General features: G+C 50.0%; 2 protein-coding genes across 2 annotated transcripts; both read left to right on the top strand.

The window, feature by feature from the left end:
• Positions 1–4,406: 4,406 nt before the first annotated feature.
• Positions 4,407–7,720, top strand: HOXC13 (homeobox C13). The gene is made up of 2 exons (XM_075049929.1): positions 4,407–5,040; positions 7,298–7,720. The coding sequence occupies exons 1-2, from the start codon at positions 4,407–4,409 to the stop codon at positions 7,552–7,554; spliced, it is 891 nt and encodes a 296-aa protein (XP_074906030.1). The 3' UTR covers positions 7,555–7,720.
• A 9,229-nt stretch (positions 7,721–16,949) lies between these two features.
• Positions 16,950–19,267, top strand: HOXC12 (homeobox C12). Its single transcript, XM_075049927.1, has 2 exons — positions 16,950–18,014; positions 18,837–19,267. Exons 1-2 carry the CDS (start codon positions 17,450–17,452, stop codon positions 19,073–19,075), a joined length of 804 nt encoding a protein of 267 aa, XP_074906028.1. The 5' UTR covers positions 16,950–17,449; the 3' UTR covers positions 19,076–19,267.
• Positions 19,268–19,870: the final 603 nt, after the last annotated feature.

The raw sequence follows: 19,870 nt of genomic DNA, 5'->3' as shown, positions 1-19,870 counted from the left end.
TCATACCTTGGCCATTTTCCTTTGTATGTGAGACGTCTGGAGGTGGGAAGAACCGTAAATACGGTTTTTCTCCCAGAAAATGGTCTATCGAGGGGGGATTTCTAAATCTTTCAGACAACCATGAGGGGGGGAAAGGGGGGAAAACAAAGGGAAGAAAAAGGAAAATTTAAAAAAGAAAAATACCCATGTGCCACAGATTTGCGGTGAATTATTTTCATCTATCCCCTAACTGAAATAAAGGATTTGCCTTTTTTCTTTATTCTCAGCCAGCCTGTATTTTTTTTTTTTTCCTCCAGGATATGTGGAAAATAAAAAGGGGTTTTATCATAAAATTCCGCAGCTGATGAATTTTATTTCGGGTGAGATTTCCCTGGCCTGGAGAAGCAGCGCTTGACTTGGAGCCACGTTAGATGTGCACGACTGTGCTCTCTAGGTGTTTGGCCACAGAGACATCAGTATTTTCAGGGCAACAGTTACCTTCACACCTCTTTTTGAGGGTTTGCCTTGAATATCTACAAGTCAGATTAGCTTTTTAACAAACCCAATATATCGACAAACTCAGTATCTCCGGCTGCAAACACGCGTTCACCTGCAAAACTGTGTTCAGCCCTAAATTTCCGTGTTTCTTTTTTTTTTTTTTTTTTTTTAAGGGCAGAGTGGCAATAAAGAAAATGGCTAATTTAAAGGAGAAAGGGTCGAAAACTGCCTTAAGGACCAGTTAAAGTGTCGGAGATAAGGTAATGAGAAACAACTCGCAGTTTTGCAAAGCAGAACAGAGCTGGACACCGCAAGGATATATCTAATTTTTTTTCCCCACATGGTCTCGGAGATGAATCTGTTTCTCTCTTCCTTTCCAGCAGGAATAAAAATAAAGAAATAAATACACCGAATTTCTCCCAGGGTCTGTCTTCAAGACGGCAGAGAAAGGGAAGGGGAACCAGGCAAACCCATACTTGTCTTCAGAAGAAGAAAATTCAGCTGCTTTCTTCTCGGAGCCCGCTGGTAGACGGAGAGGGAACCGCTCCCTGCAGAAATATCCATATAAAAACCTTTGCCGGAGCAATCTGCAAGCCTAGAGCCGGAGGGAGGATGAGAAAAAGGAATTTATAAGTCAATATTATTTGATATTGGTCAATTTTCCCTCTTATTTCCCTAATTTAAAAAATAATGCTGAAAATGTGACACTGCGGGGATGATGTGTGAGCGATGCGGACTCTTCCAGCCTTTTTCTATAAATGCACAAGGAGAGGAATATTATACTTTAAAAAGAGCTTGGGGGGGGGGGGAAATGCTATTTAAAAAAAAAAAACAAACCCAACAACCTAACGAACGGCTCTCACATCTGCTCTTATTTCTAATTGCTCCTTCCCCTCTTCCTATTTTTTATTTATGGGTACCACACTCCTAAGCGGTTCCACATTTTGGTAAGTGTAAACATCCCTGAGCTGGTTTGGGTTCATTAACCCACTCGCCATTGCGAGGAGAGCCGCCCTCAAAACCTAAGAAATGGTAAAAAAGGAGCATTTTTAAAAAGAAATCCCGAGTTTCTGAGCTGAGGGTTGTTTTGCACAGCGACCCTGCTCCTCCCTTCCCAGCCACGGACCCTTCCCAGGAAACCATCACTTTAAATGTGATTTTTCTCCACTGCTACCTCTAGAAAAAGACCTTTTTTTCTCTTGTTTTATCCTCTTTTTCTCCCGTTTTTTTTCTCTTGGTTCCCCCCCCCCCCCTTTTCTCCTGTTTTCTTCTCTTTTTCCCTTGTTTTCACCCCCTCCCCTAATTCTCCGCGTGCAACCCGCACTAACCCACCGAATTACAAAATTCAGTGTTTCATTCAACCGATTCTTTCCCCGGGATACAAAGTGGAGATGTCCTTCCCCAAACCTGCCAGGGCAATTTGCTATTATTTTTCATTTACGGTGCTGCCTGCCCTGCTCAGGGCTCCCACCTCACCTCCCGAGCGCCTCCACACCGAGCCCTGCCCGCTGCCCGCTCCGCGCATCCCCCGTTCCGCCTCTGTTACCCTTACCATAAATCTTTACATTTTTAACATTTAATCCCCTTCCCACGCCGCGCGGAGAGGACATATGCTACCAAATGTTAACTACTTCATAAAAATTAAAGGGGGGAAAAAAAATTGAGGGTTGCTGGGGGAGGGAAGGGAGGGTTTGTTCGGCTCCCCCCGTCCCTTCCCCCCGACGTGGCGGACACCCGGCTTTGATTTCTTGCTCGGCTTCTTCCATCACCCTCCGAGCCATGTGGTTCTTGGGATGGGGGGGGATGCTTCTCCTGGGTGATTTCTGGAGGGACTCACAGCACTTTGTGGAATTCAAAGGATGCGAGCACGGCTTTTTTATTTTATTTTAATTTTTATTTTATTTCTTTTCTTACATTTCTTACTTTCTTATTCTTATTTTTTTCTTATTTTTTTCTTATTCTTATTTTATTATTTTTATTTACATTCTTACTTTTATTTTTTATTTTATTATTTTTATTTCATTTCATTTCACTTCATTATTTTATGTCATTATTTTATTCCTTTTATTCCCCCACCCCCCGCCCATCGCAGCCTTTTTAACCTCCACTTCCAAACCCAGGTCGAAGCCCCGGGGAGGTCCCCCCCGAGGCCGCATCCCCTCAGACCCATCCCCGAGGCTCAGGGGGACCCGCTCGGGCTCCTTCACCTTGAACTTGGACTTCGAGGGCTCCTCGGGACGCCGAAATTCCCTCCTCCATGGGGGCAGGTTAACTGAGAACTCGCCTTCCCCCCTCTACGGGCTCCCTTTGCAGAGTGGGCTCCCCACACACACAAGATTTGGGGGGATTTGGGGTTTTTTTTGCTTTTTTCCCCAGCTTTTTCTTTTTTTTTCTTTTTTTTTTTTTTTTTGTTTTTGCTATTGGGAAGAATGGGAAGAGGGTGAGGTGGGAGGCGAAGCCGCCCCGGGACCCCCCAAAACCAGCAGCACCGAGGGATGGTTTAGGATTCAAGGGGACACGCGAGGTGTGGAGGGGGGGTCCTGTGTGGGGTACGCACCCCACGGGGGGCGGGGGGGGGACAGGGACAGGCGGGGACCATCTGGAAGTCCCCTCGGAGGACCGCACACCCCACGGCACCCCCCAGGAAAATTTGGGGGGCAAATGCAGCGCAGGCGGAGCTCACCTCCCTTCTCATAGCTTAGGGCACTGAATTCCTAAAAAAAAGATATTTTTTTCCACTTTTCCTTCGGTTTCTATTTTTTTTTTTTGGGTGCTGAGCTTCCTCCCTCCCTTAATAACTCCTCGCCCAGGGGTTCCCCGAGGGCTGCGACCCCCCCCAGGTGCTCCCTCCTCCATCCCCATCCCTCCCAGCCAGCAACCTGCCGTTTATTCTATTTTTTTTCCCCAATTCAGTGGCAGCCCGGCCCTGGGTTAAGAATTAATTCACGTTTTTACAAACCCTCACAAGTCAGCCTGGACCAACAGACCCCCTCCGTACCCCCCCCCCGGCTTTGCCCCTACCCCACATCGCCGCTGAAATATTTACCACCGAACTATTAAACATCAATAACCACCCTCCCACGCGTGCTCAGTGGGGGGAAATCAAATTATTTTGGAGTCTGGCAGGAAAATTCGGGGGAGGGGGAAGGAATTGGGCAGATTTTTTTGCTTTTTTATTTTGTTTTCGGGGGGGGGAAGCACTTTGCGAAGGAAAAAACAGTCAACAGGTTCCAAAAAGAAAAAAAAAAGGGGGGGGGGGGAGATGCTTTTTGACCGCCCCCTCGAAGAATCGTGGCGTGGTTGCCCGTCGCTTCCCCTTGAAACATCGCGGGTGGGGGGGGGGGTTATCCTTGTGTGCCCCCCCGTATACCGCTTAGAGCATCCTTCCCCCACGCGAAACACGGCGCGGGGTGGGGGGAGATCCTTCAAGGGAAAGCATCTGTGTGTCCCCCCCTCGGTGTTTCGGGGTGAGCGTGGGGACAAGGGGGGGCGCTTCGACCCACGGCAGCCGACACGCGTGGGCAGGGACACCCCCCCCGCCACGCGCGGCTCTTTGTGCAGGGGGGGGATAAGGGGGGGGGTCGCCACCGCCTTTAATGGAGGGAAAAGGGGGGGGGGGGAAGGAAGAACCCAACCAATGAACGTGGCGGCGGGGTCACGGGGGCGGGGCCACGCCGGGGCGGGGGGGGGAAGCCGGGTGGGCGTGGCCGCGGCGGATTTCTTAATGGAGCGGCGGCGGCGGGGCGGCGGCGCATGCGCGCGCGGCGCCGATATGTTGGGGGGGTCGCGGGGCGGCGGGGCGCGGCGCGGAGCTTCCCCCGACGGCGGCGGCGGCCGAGGAGGAGGAAGAGGAGGCGGAGGAGGAGGAGGAAGAAGAAGAAGAAGAAGAAGAAGAGGAGGCAGCAGCAGCGGGAGCAGCGCGGCATGACATGACGGCACCGCTCGGCCTCCCCCCGCGCTGGCCCGACGGCCTCGCCTGCCGCTGCGAGGACGCCCCGCGGGAGAAAAACCGCATGGAAGGGCTGGGGCATTGCCGGGAGATGATGCCCCACGCGGGACTCGCCGTGCCCACCGCCCCGCCGCCGCCGCCGCCACCCCAGGGAAGCGCTTACGCGGAGCTGGCGGCCGCCGAGCCCCCCCGGCAGTGCCCGTCGGGGGCGGCTTCCAGCGCGGCGCTGGGCTACGGTTACCCCTTCGGGGGGGGCTACTACGGCTGCAGGTTGTCCCACTCCCACGGAGTCAACTTGCAGCAGAAACCCTGCGCTTACCACCCCGGGGAGAAGTACCCCGAGGCCGGCGGGCCCCTGCCCGGCGAGGAGCTGCCGTCGAGGGCCAAAGAATTCGCCTTTTATCCCGGTTTTCCCAGCTCCTACCAGGCGGTCCCTGGCTATTTGGACGTGTCGGTGGTACCGGGGCTCGGGGGTCACCCGGAACCGAGACACGACGCTTTGCTTCCCATGGAAGGTTACCAACACTGGGCTCTTTCTAATGGCTGGGATGGGCAAGTGTACTGCTCCAAAGAGCAATCGCAGTCTGCACACCTCTGGAAATCACCTTTCCCAGGTAGGCTGCTCCGGGAACCGGCGTGCTCGCCCGCTTCCCGACCGCCAGCTCCCACCGGAGGGGTGGATGTGCGTGTGTGTGGATGAGTGTGCATATGCGTACACCTATACGGATAGATACGTGTATGCCTGTATATGTAATTAAAGGGAAAGAAATGGCTCTGGAATGCCTCCTGTGCAAGGCAATGTGTATGAACATGTATGGGAAAGAAGGTGAAGCAATCTTTTCTGAATCAAATACACGCCGTGAGCTTGCTTGGAAAGTAACTTTGCCGTTTAATTCTTCCCTTTCTTCTCTCCTCCCTCTTGTTGCCTCACCTAAAGAGCGTCTCTCGGTGCCTTTCTCTTCATTTTCCCCTCTGCTCACTGCTTCTCTAACTGCAGAAAGCTTAAAAAGGCAAAAAAAAAAAAATTTTTTTAAAACCCTTCTCCAGCGGTTCAGTTGAATGAGAAGTGTCGGGGGCTGGGACAGTAAATCATATCACAATTACACACAATTATAGGAATAGGTGTCAAGTGACAAATGAATCTGTTTAGAGGGGAAGGAGGGAGGCAGAGGGGTGGCGGGGGGGGACCGGCGGGGCTTCTCCGCCAGGTCAGGCAGGCATCCTGCCCGCCTGACAGCCCGCAGGCAGCAGGGGAGGCAAAATCCCTCCTTGGAGCATCTTTTAGCCCAGAAAATCCCTTGCTCCCTTCCCCTCCTGGTCCCACCGGCTCCGTGCCCCGACGGCAGCGGGGGGGGAGGAAGGTGATGGTAGGTGCTGCCTCCCGGTACCTCTTTCCAGGCTCCTTCCAGCCCCCCAGTTCCAGCGTTGGGTGGGGAAGGACGCGGAGGGGGGGAGGAATAACCACAATAAAAGGGGGGGGGCCCTACAGCATCTTGGATGGAAAGAAGGGACAGCTCGAGTTAGTTCTTTGGGGGGGCAATAGGGGGTCACATCCTTTTATGTATTTTCCTTCTTCGGGACAAAGAGGGACGGAGGAATGAGCTTTCCCGGGAGCTTTTTGGGGAGGGGGGTGGAATTTAGCAATGCATTGCTGGCTGCATGATGGGTGCGTGTGGGGTTTTTTTTTGGGGGGGGGGGTGGTCCTGGCATTCAAGCTGTATTTGCGGGAGCTGTCCCCCCCCGCTTTCCCTCCCCATCGCCTGCAGCTCTAGTGAACCCCCCTGAAGGAGATTCCTACCCCGCACCACTGGCCTTTGCGGCACCCTCAGCACCCCAATCCCACCTCCCCAAAGACCCCATCGCCCCCAAAGCTCCCCCAGGGGCTCCCCAATTAACTCCTGTCAGCCATAATTGGGGCTGCGCTGCCTGCCGAGCAGAGCTCGCCTCCATCTTCCTGCTCCAGCCAGCTGGGTCACACCTTCGCGGCGAGGAGCTTCGTCGCCCAGGTCGCCGCCCGACCCTGGCAGGGGGCTGAGAAGGGGCTGGGGCTGCCCGAAAGCTTGGGGGGAGCCTCACACACACACCCCCCCCAAGTACCGGCAGCAGAGGGGTGAAGATGCTCCCCGCATCCCCGCTGAACCCATTCCCCAAAGCCCCTTGGCAAAGCACAGAGCATCTCCCCCTCCTCACGCCCCGCAAAAGCCACTGGAGGAGGGGGGGAGCTGCGGTTATTCTTGCTGGGTTTGCCCCCCCCACCCCCACCTCCCACCCCGAGGGTTTTCCTAGGCTGCACCAAGCCGGCGGGAGGGGCTGGGGTGCGGGGGATGCACTTGTCTCCGCGCCGGGCTCGGTGTTTGGGGGTGCGCGTCTGCGGGGATCCCCGAGAAGGTTTGCTGCTTGCGGAGGGGCGGGGGGGGAGAGGAATGAAACAGGGGAGAAGCTCCAGATATTTTCCAAAATCTCTTCGTCTGGAAGGTCCCTTAGATGATCCGTGCACATTAGTCTGCGGGTTGACTTGGTGCCCCTTGTTTATCAGCGTGGACAGTGTCGCCAAGAAAAACAGGCTTTCACCACGTGAATGATGAATATTATGTTATTATTACTATTATTATAGTATTATTCCCCTCGCTGGATGCATTTTCTGCCTGCCTTGTCTCTTTTCCCCTCTCTTTCTTCCCCTTTCTCTTCGCTCGCATTCCTCCACTCTTTATGCTCCTTTTCCCCCTTTTCTTTCTCTCCCCGACGTGCAGAAATCCCCAGCCCGCACCCCGGGATGCAGTACACACACCCCCACCCCCACCCCCTTTTCCCTCTTCCTTATGTTTTCTTTTCTTTCTTTTTTTTTTTTTTTTTTTTTTTTTTTTAATCCAGACGTGGTCCCCTTACAACCCGAAGTCAGCAGCTATCGGAGGGGACGAAAAAAAAGGGTCCCTTATACCAAAATCCAGCTGAAGGAGTTGGAAAAGGAGTACGCGGCCAGCAAATTCATCACCAAAGAGAAGAGGAGGAGGATTTCGGCCACCACCAACCTGTCCGAGCGTCAAGTGACTATCTGGTTCCAGAACCGGAGGGTCAAGGAGAAGAAGGTGGTGAGCAAATCCAAGACAGCGCATCTCCACGCCACCTGACAGAGGATGACTTTGGAGGAGAAGGGGCAAGGAAAAGGAAGCAAGAAACGTAAATATTTATCTGGTAGTTTGTATGATAACATCATCATCGGGACTCTGCTGATTCCAAGTCATTATTTAAAAAAAAAAAAAAAAAATCGACATTCACAAATGCACACGCGCATCCCCCCCCAAAAAAAAACACTGAGCGTATCTTTGATTTATCCCTTTGCCCCGCTCTGACTGTGAAAACCCCAGTTTTGCTCTGAGAAATCCATCGATAAGGCTAAACTGTGTATATTTTTAAAAGAAAATAATAAGCTAAGAGTGTAGTTACGTTAAAGGAGAGATGAACTCTGAATGTCGCCCTGTAACCCTGTATAGTCCGACCCCCTCGCCAGTCTTTCATATCTCGGGCCATTTCACCCACCGATGTATAAATGTATGGAGAACCTATGGCAAAGTTGCATCAGCTTCGTATTTTCTCGGCACTAGGGACCGAAAATAAGAAATAAGGCTGCTATTGTGGGAAGAAAACCATTGCTCGGTATCGCTTAAATATCCCAACCACTGATTTTAGGTCCTAGATGGAAGTGAGTTGCTGTACGAGACTATTTTGGGTATGTTCTCACGAGGGTTTCTATATCTCTGCCATAAAACTGGAATGTCTGTTCTCCGCTGACAAGATGGAAAATGCACAATATTGTCTTTGGGGTTTGTTTCTTTCCCACTCTAAACCGGCTAATTATCGACAGTGTTCTTTGGATATGTAAAAGCATCTTTTTTTTTTTAATGTCTTGTATATGTATATAATATTGTGGTGTCCAGATGATATGTACCGACTGCAGATGACATTTCTTAAAAATAAATATCTTTTTTGTTGTTGTTGTTTTGCCTTGAGGAGAGGCTCTTTGTGCACCTCTTTGTAGCCCTGTGCTTCTCCCACCCCTCCCCACCACCGCAAATACAGCCCGGGCGGGAACCTCCGCAGAGAAAGGATGAGGAAAAAAAAAAAGAAAAAAAACCCAAACAAACAAACGGGGAAATGTGGCAAATTTGGGCAGAAATCTCTTAATAAGGGGCTCTCCGGAAGATGCGAGGGGCAGATGCAAGGAGGGGAGTAAGAAGCGGAGAAAATAAATCCGCGGAGACTGAGCCAACTGAGTGCTTTTTTATTGAATTTTTTTCTTTCTCTCTTTCTTTTTTCCCCCCTCTTCCTTTTTTGTCCTTATTTCCCCCCTCCCCCCGCAATTACCCCGGCTGAAAACGCGATGACTTCCCGGAGACGCTTCTAATCTCTTTAAATCTCCCTCCCAAAGGACGCGTTTCGCTAAACCTGTTTGACTCCAGCTCCGGCCCCAGATCAAAACCTCCCGACCTGCCCTCGCCCCGCCGAGCAGCTCCGCGGCCGTCCCGGCTCCGCGCCCGCGCAACTTGCGCGGCCCCGAGCCGGCCGGGCAGCTCGGAAAGAAATACGGGAGAGGAAATTGTTTCCATAGGCGGATTACAATCTACCTTAATATCTGCTAGATTTAATCACCTCGTTAAATGATCAAAAGGGGAGGGGAAGTGGGGGGGAAAGGCTTTTAAAGGGATGTAACCTAAAACAATGTTATTGCGGGTTAAATTTGCATTGAGTGTGTGCATATATTTATGGGAGGGGGGCAGATAGAGCAGGCACAAGCTATATAAAGCTACATGAGAAAAAGATTAGCACTGGTGTCTGCAGAAATGGGCGCGTAGATACACTAGGTGCTCAAGCTGATACGCATAAGTGCATATAAATATATAATATATATATACATTTATACAAGGGTATATAATGGCATGTGCATATAACCGTGTCTGTCCGTTACTTTTTATGGTCTGGGTGTCGGTGTATATATATATTTTATATATATATATGTTATATGTATGTGTGCGGGGCTTGACGGTGTGTGTGTAATTTATATAAGTCTGGGTATTAAGGCGAACTGTGTATAGGTTTATCACATATAATATACCGCAAATAATAACCTATCTATACTCTCTCTATAAATTTATATGTATATATATGCAAGCGCAACCCTCTACATTATTACGTGAAATGGTGGGTAAATAGTAGGTATGTTTTATATATATATATATAAATTTATGTATACGTATGCAAGTGCAAGGCTCTATATTACCGTACGAAGTGGTGTGTAGATCTCATTTACGGTCTGTACCCCTGTGGATGTATGGGTGTACCTATAGCTTCATAAAGGAGGCTAAAAGACAGATAGTAGGGGTTGTGTAGGTCCAGCGTCTCTCCGCGGGCTCAGTGCGGTGGCAGGGTACCCTATGGAGCCCATACCGCCACCAGAAATCCCGGGAAAACCCCATATGGATTTGGATGCTTCCCGGAGTAATCCCAAATCTCCGGTAAGGTGGGACGCGGTTTTGTCTAATCCCGGGAATAGGGCGAGCCGGGGGGCTGGATCCTTTCCTTCCAGCTCCCCGTCCCTTCTCGGGGGGGTGGAAAAAAGGGGTCCCTGATTTCCCCCACCTCCCCAGTCGCTAATTTCTCTGATGAGCGGAAAAAGCCGGGGGTTGATCTGAGGGTGTTTTCTGCATTTATTTTGGAGAACTTCGGTGGTTTGGAAACGCAGGCAGAGATTTGAATCTTTATTATTTTAATTTCTTTTTTTTTTTTTTTAAGACGCTCAGCTAGGAAATATCGCAATACCTCGAGAAACCCATCGCCGCTGCTGTAGCGGGATTAAATCGTGGGTAAAACCTGCCCTAACGCACGAGAGCCACGAGAATATGTGTTTTGGGTGTAAAAAAAAAGCTCTTCCTCTTAAAAAAAAGCTTGCTGTGTGTGCAGACACTGCAATGCCTGAGAGCAACTCCAGACAAGCCCAAATCCGACATCCCGACAGCGAGCGCGTTTTTCGCTGTGGCTCTATTCTTCCTCATTGTACCTGAATTTCACCAGTTCTGGGAGAAAAAAAAAAAAAAAGGTTGATGAAACTGTGGTTATTAGGCTAGGGTTATTGGAGGGAATGAGGAGATACGGATAAATACTTTTTTTTTTCGTCTTTACGGATGTAGGTAATTGAGCCCAAGTTATTCACGGAGTTTCCAATTCTGGGAGTTTTTGTCAATTGTGATTGAATTTTGTTGGAGGGGGAGAGGGCTGCCTGTGTGTCGGTTTGTGTGTCGGTCGCTCTTTCAACTCGTGTGGGAGGAATCAAAAGGGAAAGGGAAAAAAAAAAAAGAAAACCAACTCAAAAGCAGAGAAGAAACAAGAAATTCATTCATTACACTTCAGGGCACCAAGGGGTTTTGATGGTCTTAGTTGGCAGATATTGGCGAGCCCGTGAAACAAGGCTCTCTCTTGCCATTGCCCACATTTCATTTTAAAATATTTAAAAATATCCTTATTTAAAATAACCTTATTTTTCCTCGACCCACTCCATCCTCCCCTCGGGGGCTGTACCACCTCCCAAGAGCCGGGAAGGAGCAGGGATGCAGGCAGGCGATGCTGAGGTGCGGCTGGGATTTTTTGGGGGGGAATGCAGACCCCAGGGAAGGGGGACCCCATCCCCGACGTGCTTAGGACCTCGGGGTTCAGCCCCCCAAGTGGGGCTGAGCCTTCCCCCGCCGTCGGGGTTGGAGTCGGGTGGGGATGGAGGTCAGGATTGGACCCTCAGAGAGGGAACGCGGGACGGACAAACCTTCCCCTTCCCTCTGCAAACACCCACGGACACTTGGTCACCCCTTTAATCCTGGCGGTTTGGGTGAAAAAAAAGGTGATTTCGGGGCTAGTCGGATCAAAAAAATACCGCCGCTTAATTTTGGGGATAAATCCTTCCTGCCGACCCCAGGCACCGTTGATTTGCGTTGGGTTTTTTTCCAGAAGGGCGGCAAAATCATAATCTACAACTCAAGTTATTTGGTCATCCTCTTCCAAGAGCTTTGGAGGAGGCGCTTGCCTGGAAGAGAAGAAATTAGACCAAAAATTGCGCACACACACGCAAAACCCGAGGAACAGCTCGTTATTTCCCCACTGAAGTTCCGCGGGTGCGGAAGCCGACGTCCCTCCGGCGTGACCCCCCAGGAACACAAATCCAATGAATTTCTCCATTTCCCACTTACTTCTTCCCACCCCCGTTAGGAAATAGCAGTGGGAATGGCTTGCTTCTCTTCTCCTTGCTTATTTATCCATTAACGCCCTGCCCGTAGCTCGCTGGGTATTAGGTCAGCAGGCCGTGACGTCACTCCTGTATTACCCTTGACCGTGACTAGGCGTTGTTTGACCTTGACATCACGAGCTGCGGGGATAATAAGCGAGGGGACCCTCACCCTTGATCTTCTCCTCACCAGGCAGCCCCGAGCAGCTCCCGCTCCTGTTTACAGATAAACAAGGTGTTATTTGAAGTCTAGACAGGCGGGCTAATGGCCAACAATAAAGCCCTGAAAAGGAAGTTTCCCAAGTTTAGCCTTTTCTTTCCTTTGTATCGAGGACTTTGAATAACTTCCCAACCGCAGCCTTTATGGTAAAATCCCGGACAAGGGATTTCCCTCGCCCATCTTTTTTTTTTTTTAGATATCATTTTCTTCTTTTTTTCTTTTCTCCCTTTTCTTTTTTCCTTTTAATTTTATTTTGTCTTTTTTTGTCTTTTTTTTTTTTAGCTCACTCACATTTGCATATTTTTTTCTCTAATGCATTTTTTAAAGAATAACTTCCTAATCTGGAGGGGGAATTCTGCTCTCGCAGCCCTGTGCTCAGTGCAGAGGTGAGTATAACTCTTGCTGGTTAACTTTCTATTTGTTATGAAAGCGCTTGGTCTTAAAAAAAAAAGACTTTTTTTTTTTTTTTTTTTTTTTTTTGTTAGCAGCAATTGAGAAGACACTTCTAAAGGCTTTGCCAAGAAATTATTTCTTAAGACCCTGACAGCCAACACGGGGTGTGTGTGTGTACACACATCCCACAAACTCCTCCAGCACCGCTGGTTCCCTGCTTATAAACTGCCTTGCCTACGTGGTTCAGCACATTTTGGGAAACCCTCGTGTTTATGGGTATTTAAGAATTACATCCAGCAAAATGTCGTGTCTTCTGTCGCCGGCACTTCGGGGGGAAGCTGCTGCCTGGCAGGAGCTCAGCTGGTTCAGCCCACACTTGGACCAGCCGTGGGTTTAATAAACTCCCTTTCCTCCCCACCACTTTCTCTTCCTTTACAAGGAACATTAAATAAGTGAGATCACGCTTTTCAGGCTCTCCAATTGCGATTTGCTCAAGAGTCGTGAATTCTAGACCATTAACTGGTTTGTTGTTACAGTTGTTGGGGGGTTTCAGCCCTCCAAGGGAATTACAGTATGAAACGCCAACTTCTCACCCAAAACAGAGCTGGCGGACAAAGCGAACTTCCCTAAAGTTGGGGACTAAACCTTTGCCTTACAAAGGATGCAGGCATCAGTTTACATTAATCTAATAGGAGGAGAAGATCCTCTGCTGGCAAAGCTGGGGAAAAATATAATGATATTCCAGGCATTTAACTATTCCCTGCACCGAGACTGGGACCTGCCTTCGTTAAAACTGAAAGCTGCCCCAGATGATTTGTATATTGGATGAGCTGAAGCGTCGTAGACATTTTTATTCCCATCCATTTACCACTTTTCCATGTTAATTTTTTTTTTATTGCCCAACTCCTACGTATTGCATTTTACCACCCTCTTATATAGGTATATATAAGGTGTCTTGTGCACTTACAGATCTAGAAGGTGTCTATAGACATGCATTTTCCACATCAGAAAAAGTACCCGGGGCAGGTTTCAATGATATATAGCTACTCCGAAATAAGAGTTCTGTGGGCTTTCCAAAGCCTGTCTATATTTTATTCCCCGTGTCATGTATCTATATATTTATTCTAAATACTTCCTTTTTGACCCTGGCAGCTAACTTCTTGTTCGAGTCACCGCAACTCCTTACAACTCCCAACCAATTTGGGGTGAAATTCGGTTGAGCAGAAAAGCTGAGCCATGACGGGGTCTGTTTTTCCAACCTGCACACGCACAAGGAGACCTTTTAATTTGCGTTTTTTCCCCCCTTTTCCGGGCAGAAAGACGGAACGGGGATGTTGCAGGCTATTTTTGCCCTATGAGGGTTAAATTTCATGGTCTTTTCTGGGAGAAAACTGAAAGTGGGGCTAAGTCCTTCCCATCTGAAACGTAAATATTTGGCTGGGGCCATTAGGCTGGGGCCATTTTTATTGATTTTATTTTTGATTTCTTGAAGACACGAGGCTGGAGGGGAGGGGGAGAAAGAGCCCGCTCCGGTGGGAACCGGCAGCCGAGCTCAGCCCCGCGGGCTGCGCAGGGGGAAGATGAAATGCGGGAGGAGGGGAAGGGGAAATTTTATTTCTCACGCTTGGTGGAGAGGGGTTGCGATGGTGCAAAACGGGAGGAGGAGGAAGGGAGGAGCGCAGGGATAAATCCCCCCAACAGGGCGGGAAAAAAGGGCAAAGCACCACAAAGTCAACCCCAAAACTTGGGGTGGTTGTTTTCCCCGTGCAGCGAGTGATGCTCTTCGAGACAGTCATTAGCATAAGATGTCGATCCTATTCACTACACTAGACAGTGACCTTGAACTGAGACGTTGCAATCTTGCTTTTCCAGCGCCTTTTTCTCTCCCTCTTTTTTCGGGGGCTCTTTTTTTTCCCGGCTCCTACAGTCAGGGAGCTTCTCCCGGCTTCTTCGCACCAGCATTTCACGAAAGCTGCCTGTGTGACTTGTGGAGATGGGAAAAAAACACACACCCCCCCCCGGAGGATTATTAAATATCGGCGTCGAAAAGGTCTCTCTACCTGAAAACTGGGATTCCTGCAAATGGGGAAAGGCTCAGAGATTTTTTTTGCTGGGCTGGGCAACTTTTTCTGGGGGAGGAACACCGCAGAAAAAAAGAAGGGGGGTTGCTCAAAGCAATAGGAGGTAGAAATTGGGATTTATTTTTGGAGAGCCGGCGCTCGGGGTGGGTTGTGGACGAAGGAGACTGCCTGAGCCAGCAGTGCCAGTGCCCCAAGCAGGAGGACTCGGCTCAGGCTTTCGTTTTTAAGCACCGCTCAGCCTGAGCTGAGCATTAGAAAAGCCCAAGCGCTCAACCTGAACTGGCAAATGCATTTTTAATGGGGAAGAAATTCCCGGGGAAACGCGGCAGCTTTGCTTAAGAGTCCTTAGGATTTATTTTTTTGCCCTTCCATGGACCTGCTGTCTGCTTGCAGCAGGAGCAGCGCTGAGCTGGGGAGCCCTATTCAAGGCCACCAAGAGCAAGGAGTTACTCCCCACGCGCTGCATCGCTTAATATATTTCTAAGCACGGCTCTAGCATTTCCCAGCTCTAAAAAAAAAATAGTAAAAAGAATAAACAAGGGAACCGGGGGTGCTTTTCTCCCTCTCCCTTGCTGTGATGCCCATGCTGACATTATCCCTCCACGCAGGACTCCAGCGCGCAGTTTGTGGTTCACTTGCTGTGCAGCTCAGCCCTGCAGCTGCCTCCCCAAAATGTTTCCTTGGAGGTAAACGTGAAATTTTATTAAATTTTTATTTTCACCCGGCAAAAAAAAAAAAATCGAATTGCATAAAGAGGAAAAGCTCCAAATACCCGGAGACTCCTCTGAAGCAGCAATGTACTTTCCCAAGGTCCGGTGGAGAACAAAGCCGTGCAGCACCCGGGCACGTCTTATATGGGGAAATTTGCGAAGAAAAGAGCAAGGTAGAGGAAGGGTTTTCTTTAAAAAAACAGCAAACAAAGCCAATTCAGATGGCAACCTCCGGGGATCACGTGCTCATTTTTATATAAACTATTCCTCCCCAGCTTGCCCAGCGTTGCGAGCACTTCTTCTGCAGCGAGAAGACACTCTTGGAGAAATTGCAAGCAGCTTTTTCACTTATACCTGCAGGGAGAAAAATTCCTTGGCAAGGTTTAAAAAAAAAAAAAAAAGTGCTAAACTTTCATTCTAGCAAAATATTTCTAGTAGTCGTATTTCTTCCTTCGCAGGCAAAGCGTGTAGGAAGGTATGCACGTATCTCTGCAAGGTATGTATGTAGCATATCCATAGATGTGCCAGGGAGAAAGAGGGATGGGAAATACGGAAAATAGGTTTTCCACCTCCAGGAGCTGTCCATGGAAGACGAAAAAGCACCTAAATGAGTTATTTTATTGGCACCTGATTTTCCTTGCAGGGCTGGGAGGGGGGGGGTCAGCTGAAGCCCCAGTGTTTTGCCAGATGAGGAAAAAATGATTTTATGCCTGAGAAATATATAAAATATTGGTGAGGGAGGTTGGTTGCTGGCTGGGAAGGCAGCAGTTGGGGAGATGCGGCTGCACCCGCCCGGCTTAGCCTCCGCGGAACGCCTCCGCCCCCGCGCAGCGGTTTTACCTCTACAGGAATATTTACGGTACTTTGCAGAGTCAACCTGGCAAGGGGAGCGCTTGGGAGTTGCTTAAGGCAGGGAGGAATGCAAAGCCATGCAAAAATCCAGCAAACGGGGTGGGCATTTTGGTTGCTTAAAAAATTAAAAAAAAAAGGGGGGGGGGAGAAAAAAAAGTGGGGAAAAAAAACTACTCCAGAAAAAAATCTAACATAAAACACCCTCAAATGTCTTTGCGTGTTCACGGTTTCCATACAATGCGCCTTTTCCAGTGTTGTTTTTTTTTTTTCTTCCCCTAACGTATTTATTTTGCACTGAAAGAAGCCAATATTGATTATTTTTTTTTCATCCCTTGTATTCCTTTGCAGCAGCTCTTTTCAGTATGACCAGGAGAAGACGATGGGTGGGAGGGAAGAAGAGCTCTGTAGTGTTACGAGGGCAGAATATATTGCTATAAGGTGGTGAGGAACCAGCTTTGTGTGTGTGTGTGTGTGCGCGCGCGTACGTGTGTGTACGTACACACCTCTTGTTTCCAGGCGTGGGGAGCAAAGAAACATATAGGAAGACTATAATTTTTATTCTTTCCCAGAAACGAAGTGGAAAAAAAAAAAGAGATTTGGACACTTATCTGTACGTGTGTGCGCCTTGGTGCATATGGAATGTATACCGGCTAAATTAAGGCTCTATATAGTCGTGTTCTTCTGGCTGCTTTATTCGACACAGATCATTAATAAAAGCAATTGAGGATTGTTAAAAAATCTTCCATCCCTTCTTGAGAGAGTGGCAAGAGCCTGGGAAGAGGCTGCATTTCCCCAGCCCACGACAAAGCCACCTAGTCCGAGCGGAGGGGGAAAAAAGAATGATAATAATAATAAAAAAGAGTAGAAAAGGTCGCAAATAGCCTCCAACTCTCCCATCCCACCGTGCGTAAATATGAGCCTGTTGCGGGCACCATCATTCGTCTCCTTAAAAAGCCCGTAAACTTTATATGACACAATATCTAATAGTAATTTATTGGGGAGATATTGTAAATTCGAACTGTTTTAGTTAATAAAGGAGCTAATTAATGAGAACCAGCCTCTCTTTTGCAGATGGTGGAGGGCCCCGGAGTGTTGCCGGGGGAGGGGCGCGCAGCGGTTTTGGGGCAAAACCCTCGCCTATCGATTATTTTATGCTAAATATGACATTTTAGGGCGCTTCGCGGTTCTTAAGCCAGCTCTGGGAGCCGTTGCTTTTTTTTTTTTTTTTTTTTAATAAAATGCTTTATGGGATTTTTTTATGATTTTTTATGATTGGGAAGGGGGGGTGAAGGAGGCCGAGGGGGGGGCAAGAAAAGGCGTAAAAAGGCGGAACTTGCTGTTGTGTTTTGTCTCGGCTGCCAGGGGAGGGGAGGGCCCCCCCCCCCTCCCAGCGCAATTTGGGGCTCACGTGACCCCCCCGGACCAATAGGGCCGAGCCGTCGGTTTAACTATGTTTAATGTCAGATAGCAATAAAGTAGAAGCTTTCGGTCAGGCCCGCGGAAATGGGCGAGCACAACCTCCTTAATCCCGGCTTTGTGGGACCTCTGGTGAACATCCACACGGGAGACACCTTCTACTTCCCAAATTTCCGTGCCTCCGGAGGGCAGCTGCCCGGGTTGCCTTCCCTCTCCTACCCCCGGCGGGATAACGTCTGCTCCCTGCCCTGGGCATCCTCGGAACCCTGCAACGGGTACCCTCAACCCTACCTGAGCAGCCCCGTCTCCATTAACCCTTCCTTCGGCAGAGCCTGCGACCTCGCCCGGGTGGAGGAAAGCAAATGTTATTACCGGGAAACCTGCTCCGAAAGCACCGGGCTCAAGCGGGAGGAGAGGGGTAGGGACAGTGCCTTGCTGCCCCTCGAATCCAGCCTCCCCAATGGCATGGGGGGCAATTTCAGCAAATATGACTATCCGAGCAGCGAGGCGGTCCCCCACGACCCTCCGTCCTGCCAGTCCTTGGAGTCAGACTCCAGCTCGTCCTTGCTCAATGAAGGGAATAAAGGCACGACCGGAGAAGCGGGGGGTTTGGTCTCCCCCCTGAACCAAGGCAGCACTTTAGGCAACGGTGGTAAGACCCCGGGAAGGAGGGTCTCGGGGCTGGATCTGGTCGTGGGTTTGGGGATGGAGGCGGGGGGGGTGCTTGGGAACTTGCCGGTTTGGGGTTCCTTCGCGGGGTAATTCCTGGGCGCAGCGGTGGGAAGCGGCGTGTCTATGTGTGCTGAGACCACTAGGGGTAGCACCGAAATCCCGAATGGTTTATTAGGTGGTGCTTCTTTTAAAAGAAAAGGCTATAAACATGTAAATATCCCATAAAAAAAAAAAAAAAAAAAAGAGAGAGAGAGAGAGATGCAGTGAAGGGTAGTGGGCGAGTGGTTGCGCATCCCTGCGCGGCGCGGAGGGCTGGCGGAGCGTCCAGGCGCTTTTTGGGGGGATATCGCAGAGGTGTGTCTGCCCGAGGGAAGGGGGGAGAAGGGGGGGATGCTTAAAAAAGCAACAAAACCCCCCCACAGCCTTCAAGGATGGCACTGGGGTGGAGGTTTCTCCCTGTTAGCGGGGCCGGGGCGGCGGTGGAGCCCTTCCCCGGGGGGGGTCCCAGGCTTGTCACCCGCTCCCTGCCCGTCCTTTGCTCCGTGCCCCGGTTATAACGCGCCCCCCCTTTCCCTTCCTCTGCCTCCTGTGCCCGCCCCACGCATCCCCCGTGGCCCTGGGAGGCAACTGGGAGCATCCCCAAGCACCCACGGCCAGTACAACGGGGGACCCGGGGGACAGCGGGGGCCCCAGGGAGGCACAGAGAGGGGTGATGGGGGTGCCCCTTTTTTTTAAAGAGGAGTTGTTTGGGTTTTTTTTTTTTTCCTTGCCAAGTGCTCAACTCTCGCTCCCCCTTTGCCAGGTGCTCCTTGGTACCCGATGCACACACGGTCCCGGAAAAAACGAAAACCCTATTCCAAACTGCAGCTGGCAGAGCTGGAAGGGGAGTTTATGGTCAATGAATTCATTACTCGCCAAAGAAGGAGGGAGCTCTCAGACCGATTAAACCTGAGCGACCAGCAGGTGAAGATCTGGTTCCAGAACCGGCGTATGAAAAAGAAAAGACTCCTCCTGAGAGAGCAAGCCCTTTCTTTCTTTTAAAGTTTTAAAAGCGTCCGTGTCGGGTATTAAAAAAAAAAAAAAGAAAAAGAAAAAAAAAACAAACCAACAAATCCCCCCACATAGACTCTCTAGCGTTCACCCGAGCTCCCGGGACTTTACCTGATCACTCTTAATCCCCCCACCCCTCCCTACCCAGAACTCAATGAATAAAGAAATAATATTGATAAATAACCAGTTTCCCTTAAAATATGAAACCCGACAGCGAGAAAAAATATAATAAAAATAATAATGCATCTTCTCCGCCGGGACCGCGGGGGGACAGACGGCTTCCAGAGATGCTCGCCGGGCTGAAGGGGAGGTTTTGAGTGCGACTTTAGCCGCTTTTCCTTTGCCAGCACCACAGGTAGGGTTTCCGTGCAGCGCCGGGTACCGTCGGGGGCCGCCGGTCCCGCTCCCCCCCCCCAGTTCCCCCCCCTCCATCCCCGCCCGGCTTCGGTTGGCGGCGAGACCTGGGCTGAGGGGGATGAGGGTGGATCCTGGCCCCTCTCGTGGGCTGCCACGCAGGGTTTAGGGCTGGTTTGGTGTTTAGTGGGAAAGCGGGGGGAGGGGAATAGCAAAAATAAAGGAATAGGAGGGGGAAAAAAAATAGGGAAGGGGATGGGGTATGTTGTCTTAAAGGACCGGCCCCGCGTCCTATGGAAGATGCTCTTTTTCAGTGCACGGTGTGACCCAAGATGTGTTTTTCTCAGTCTAAATTGAGGGTTTGCAGCTAATCAGGATCTCGAGGCTTAATCAGGATCTCTAGGAAGAGGCGAGAGACAAAGACTGTGTATA

Source organism: Buteo buteo, chromosome 17 (genome assembly GCF_964188355.1).
Source record: "Buteo buteo chromosome 17, bButBut1.hap1.1, whole genome shotgun sequence".
In the NCBI taxonomy this organism is placed as follows: Eukaryota; Metazoa; Chordata; class Aves; order Accipitriformes; family Accipitridae; genus Buteo; species Buteo buteo.
This window is presented reverse-complemented; position numbering and strand designations above follow the sequence as displayed.

Excerpts from the sequence above, each read along its gene's own strand:
- HOXC13 (XM_075049929.1), top strand. The coding sequence starts at position 4,407 with ATGACGGCACCGCTCGGCCTCCCCCCGCGCTGGCCCGACGGCCTCGCC. Across the intron at positions 5,041-7,297 it reads CTGGAAATCACCTTTCCCAG|ACGTGGTCCCCTTACAACCC; the intron begins GTAGGCTGCTCC and ends TTTTTAATCCAG.
- HOXC12 (XM_075049927.1), top strand. The coding sequence starts at position 17,450 with ATGGGCGAGCACAACCTCCTTAATCCCGGCTTTGTGGGACCTCTGGTG. Across the intron at positions 18,015-18,836 it reads CAGCACTTTAGGCAACGGTG|GTGCTCCTTGGTACCCGATG; the intron begins GTAAGACCCCGG and ends CCCCTTTGCCAG.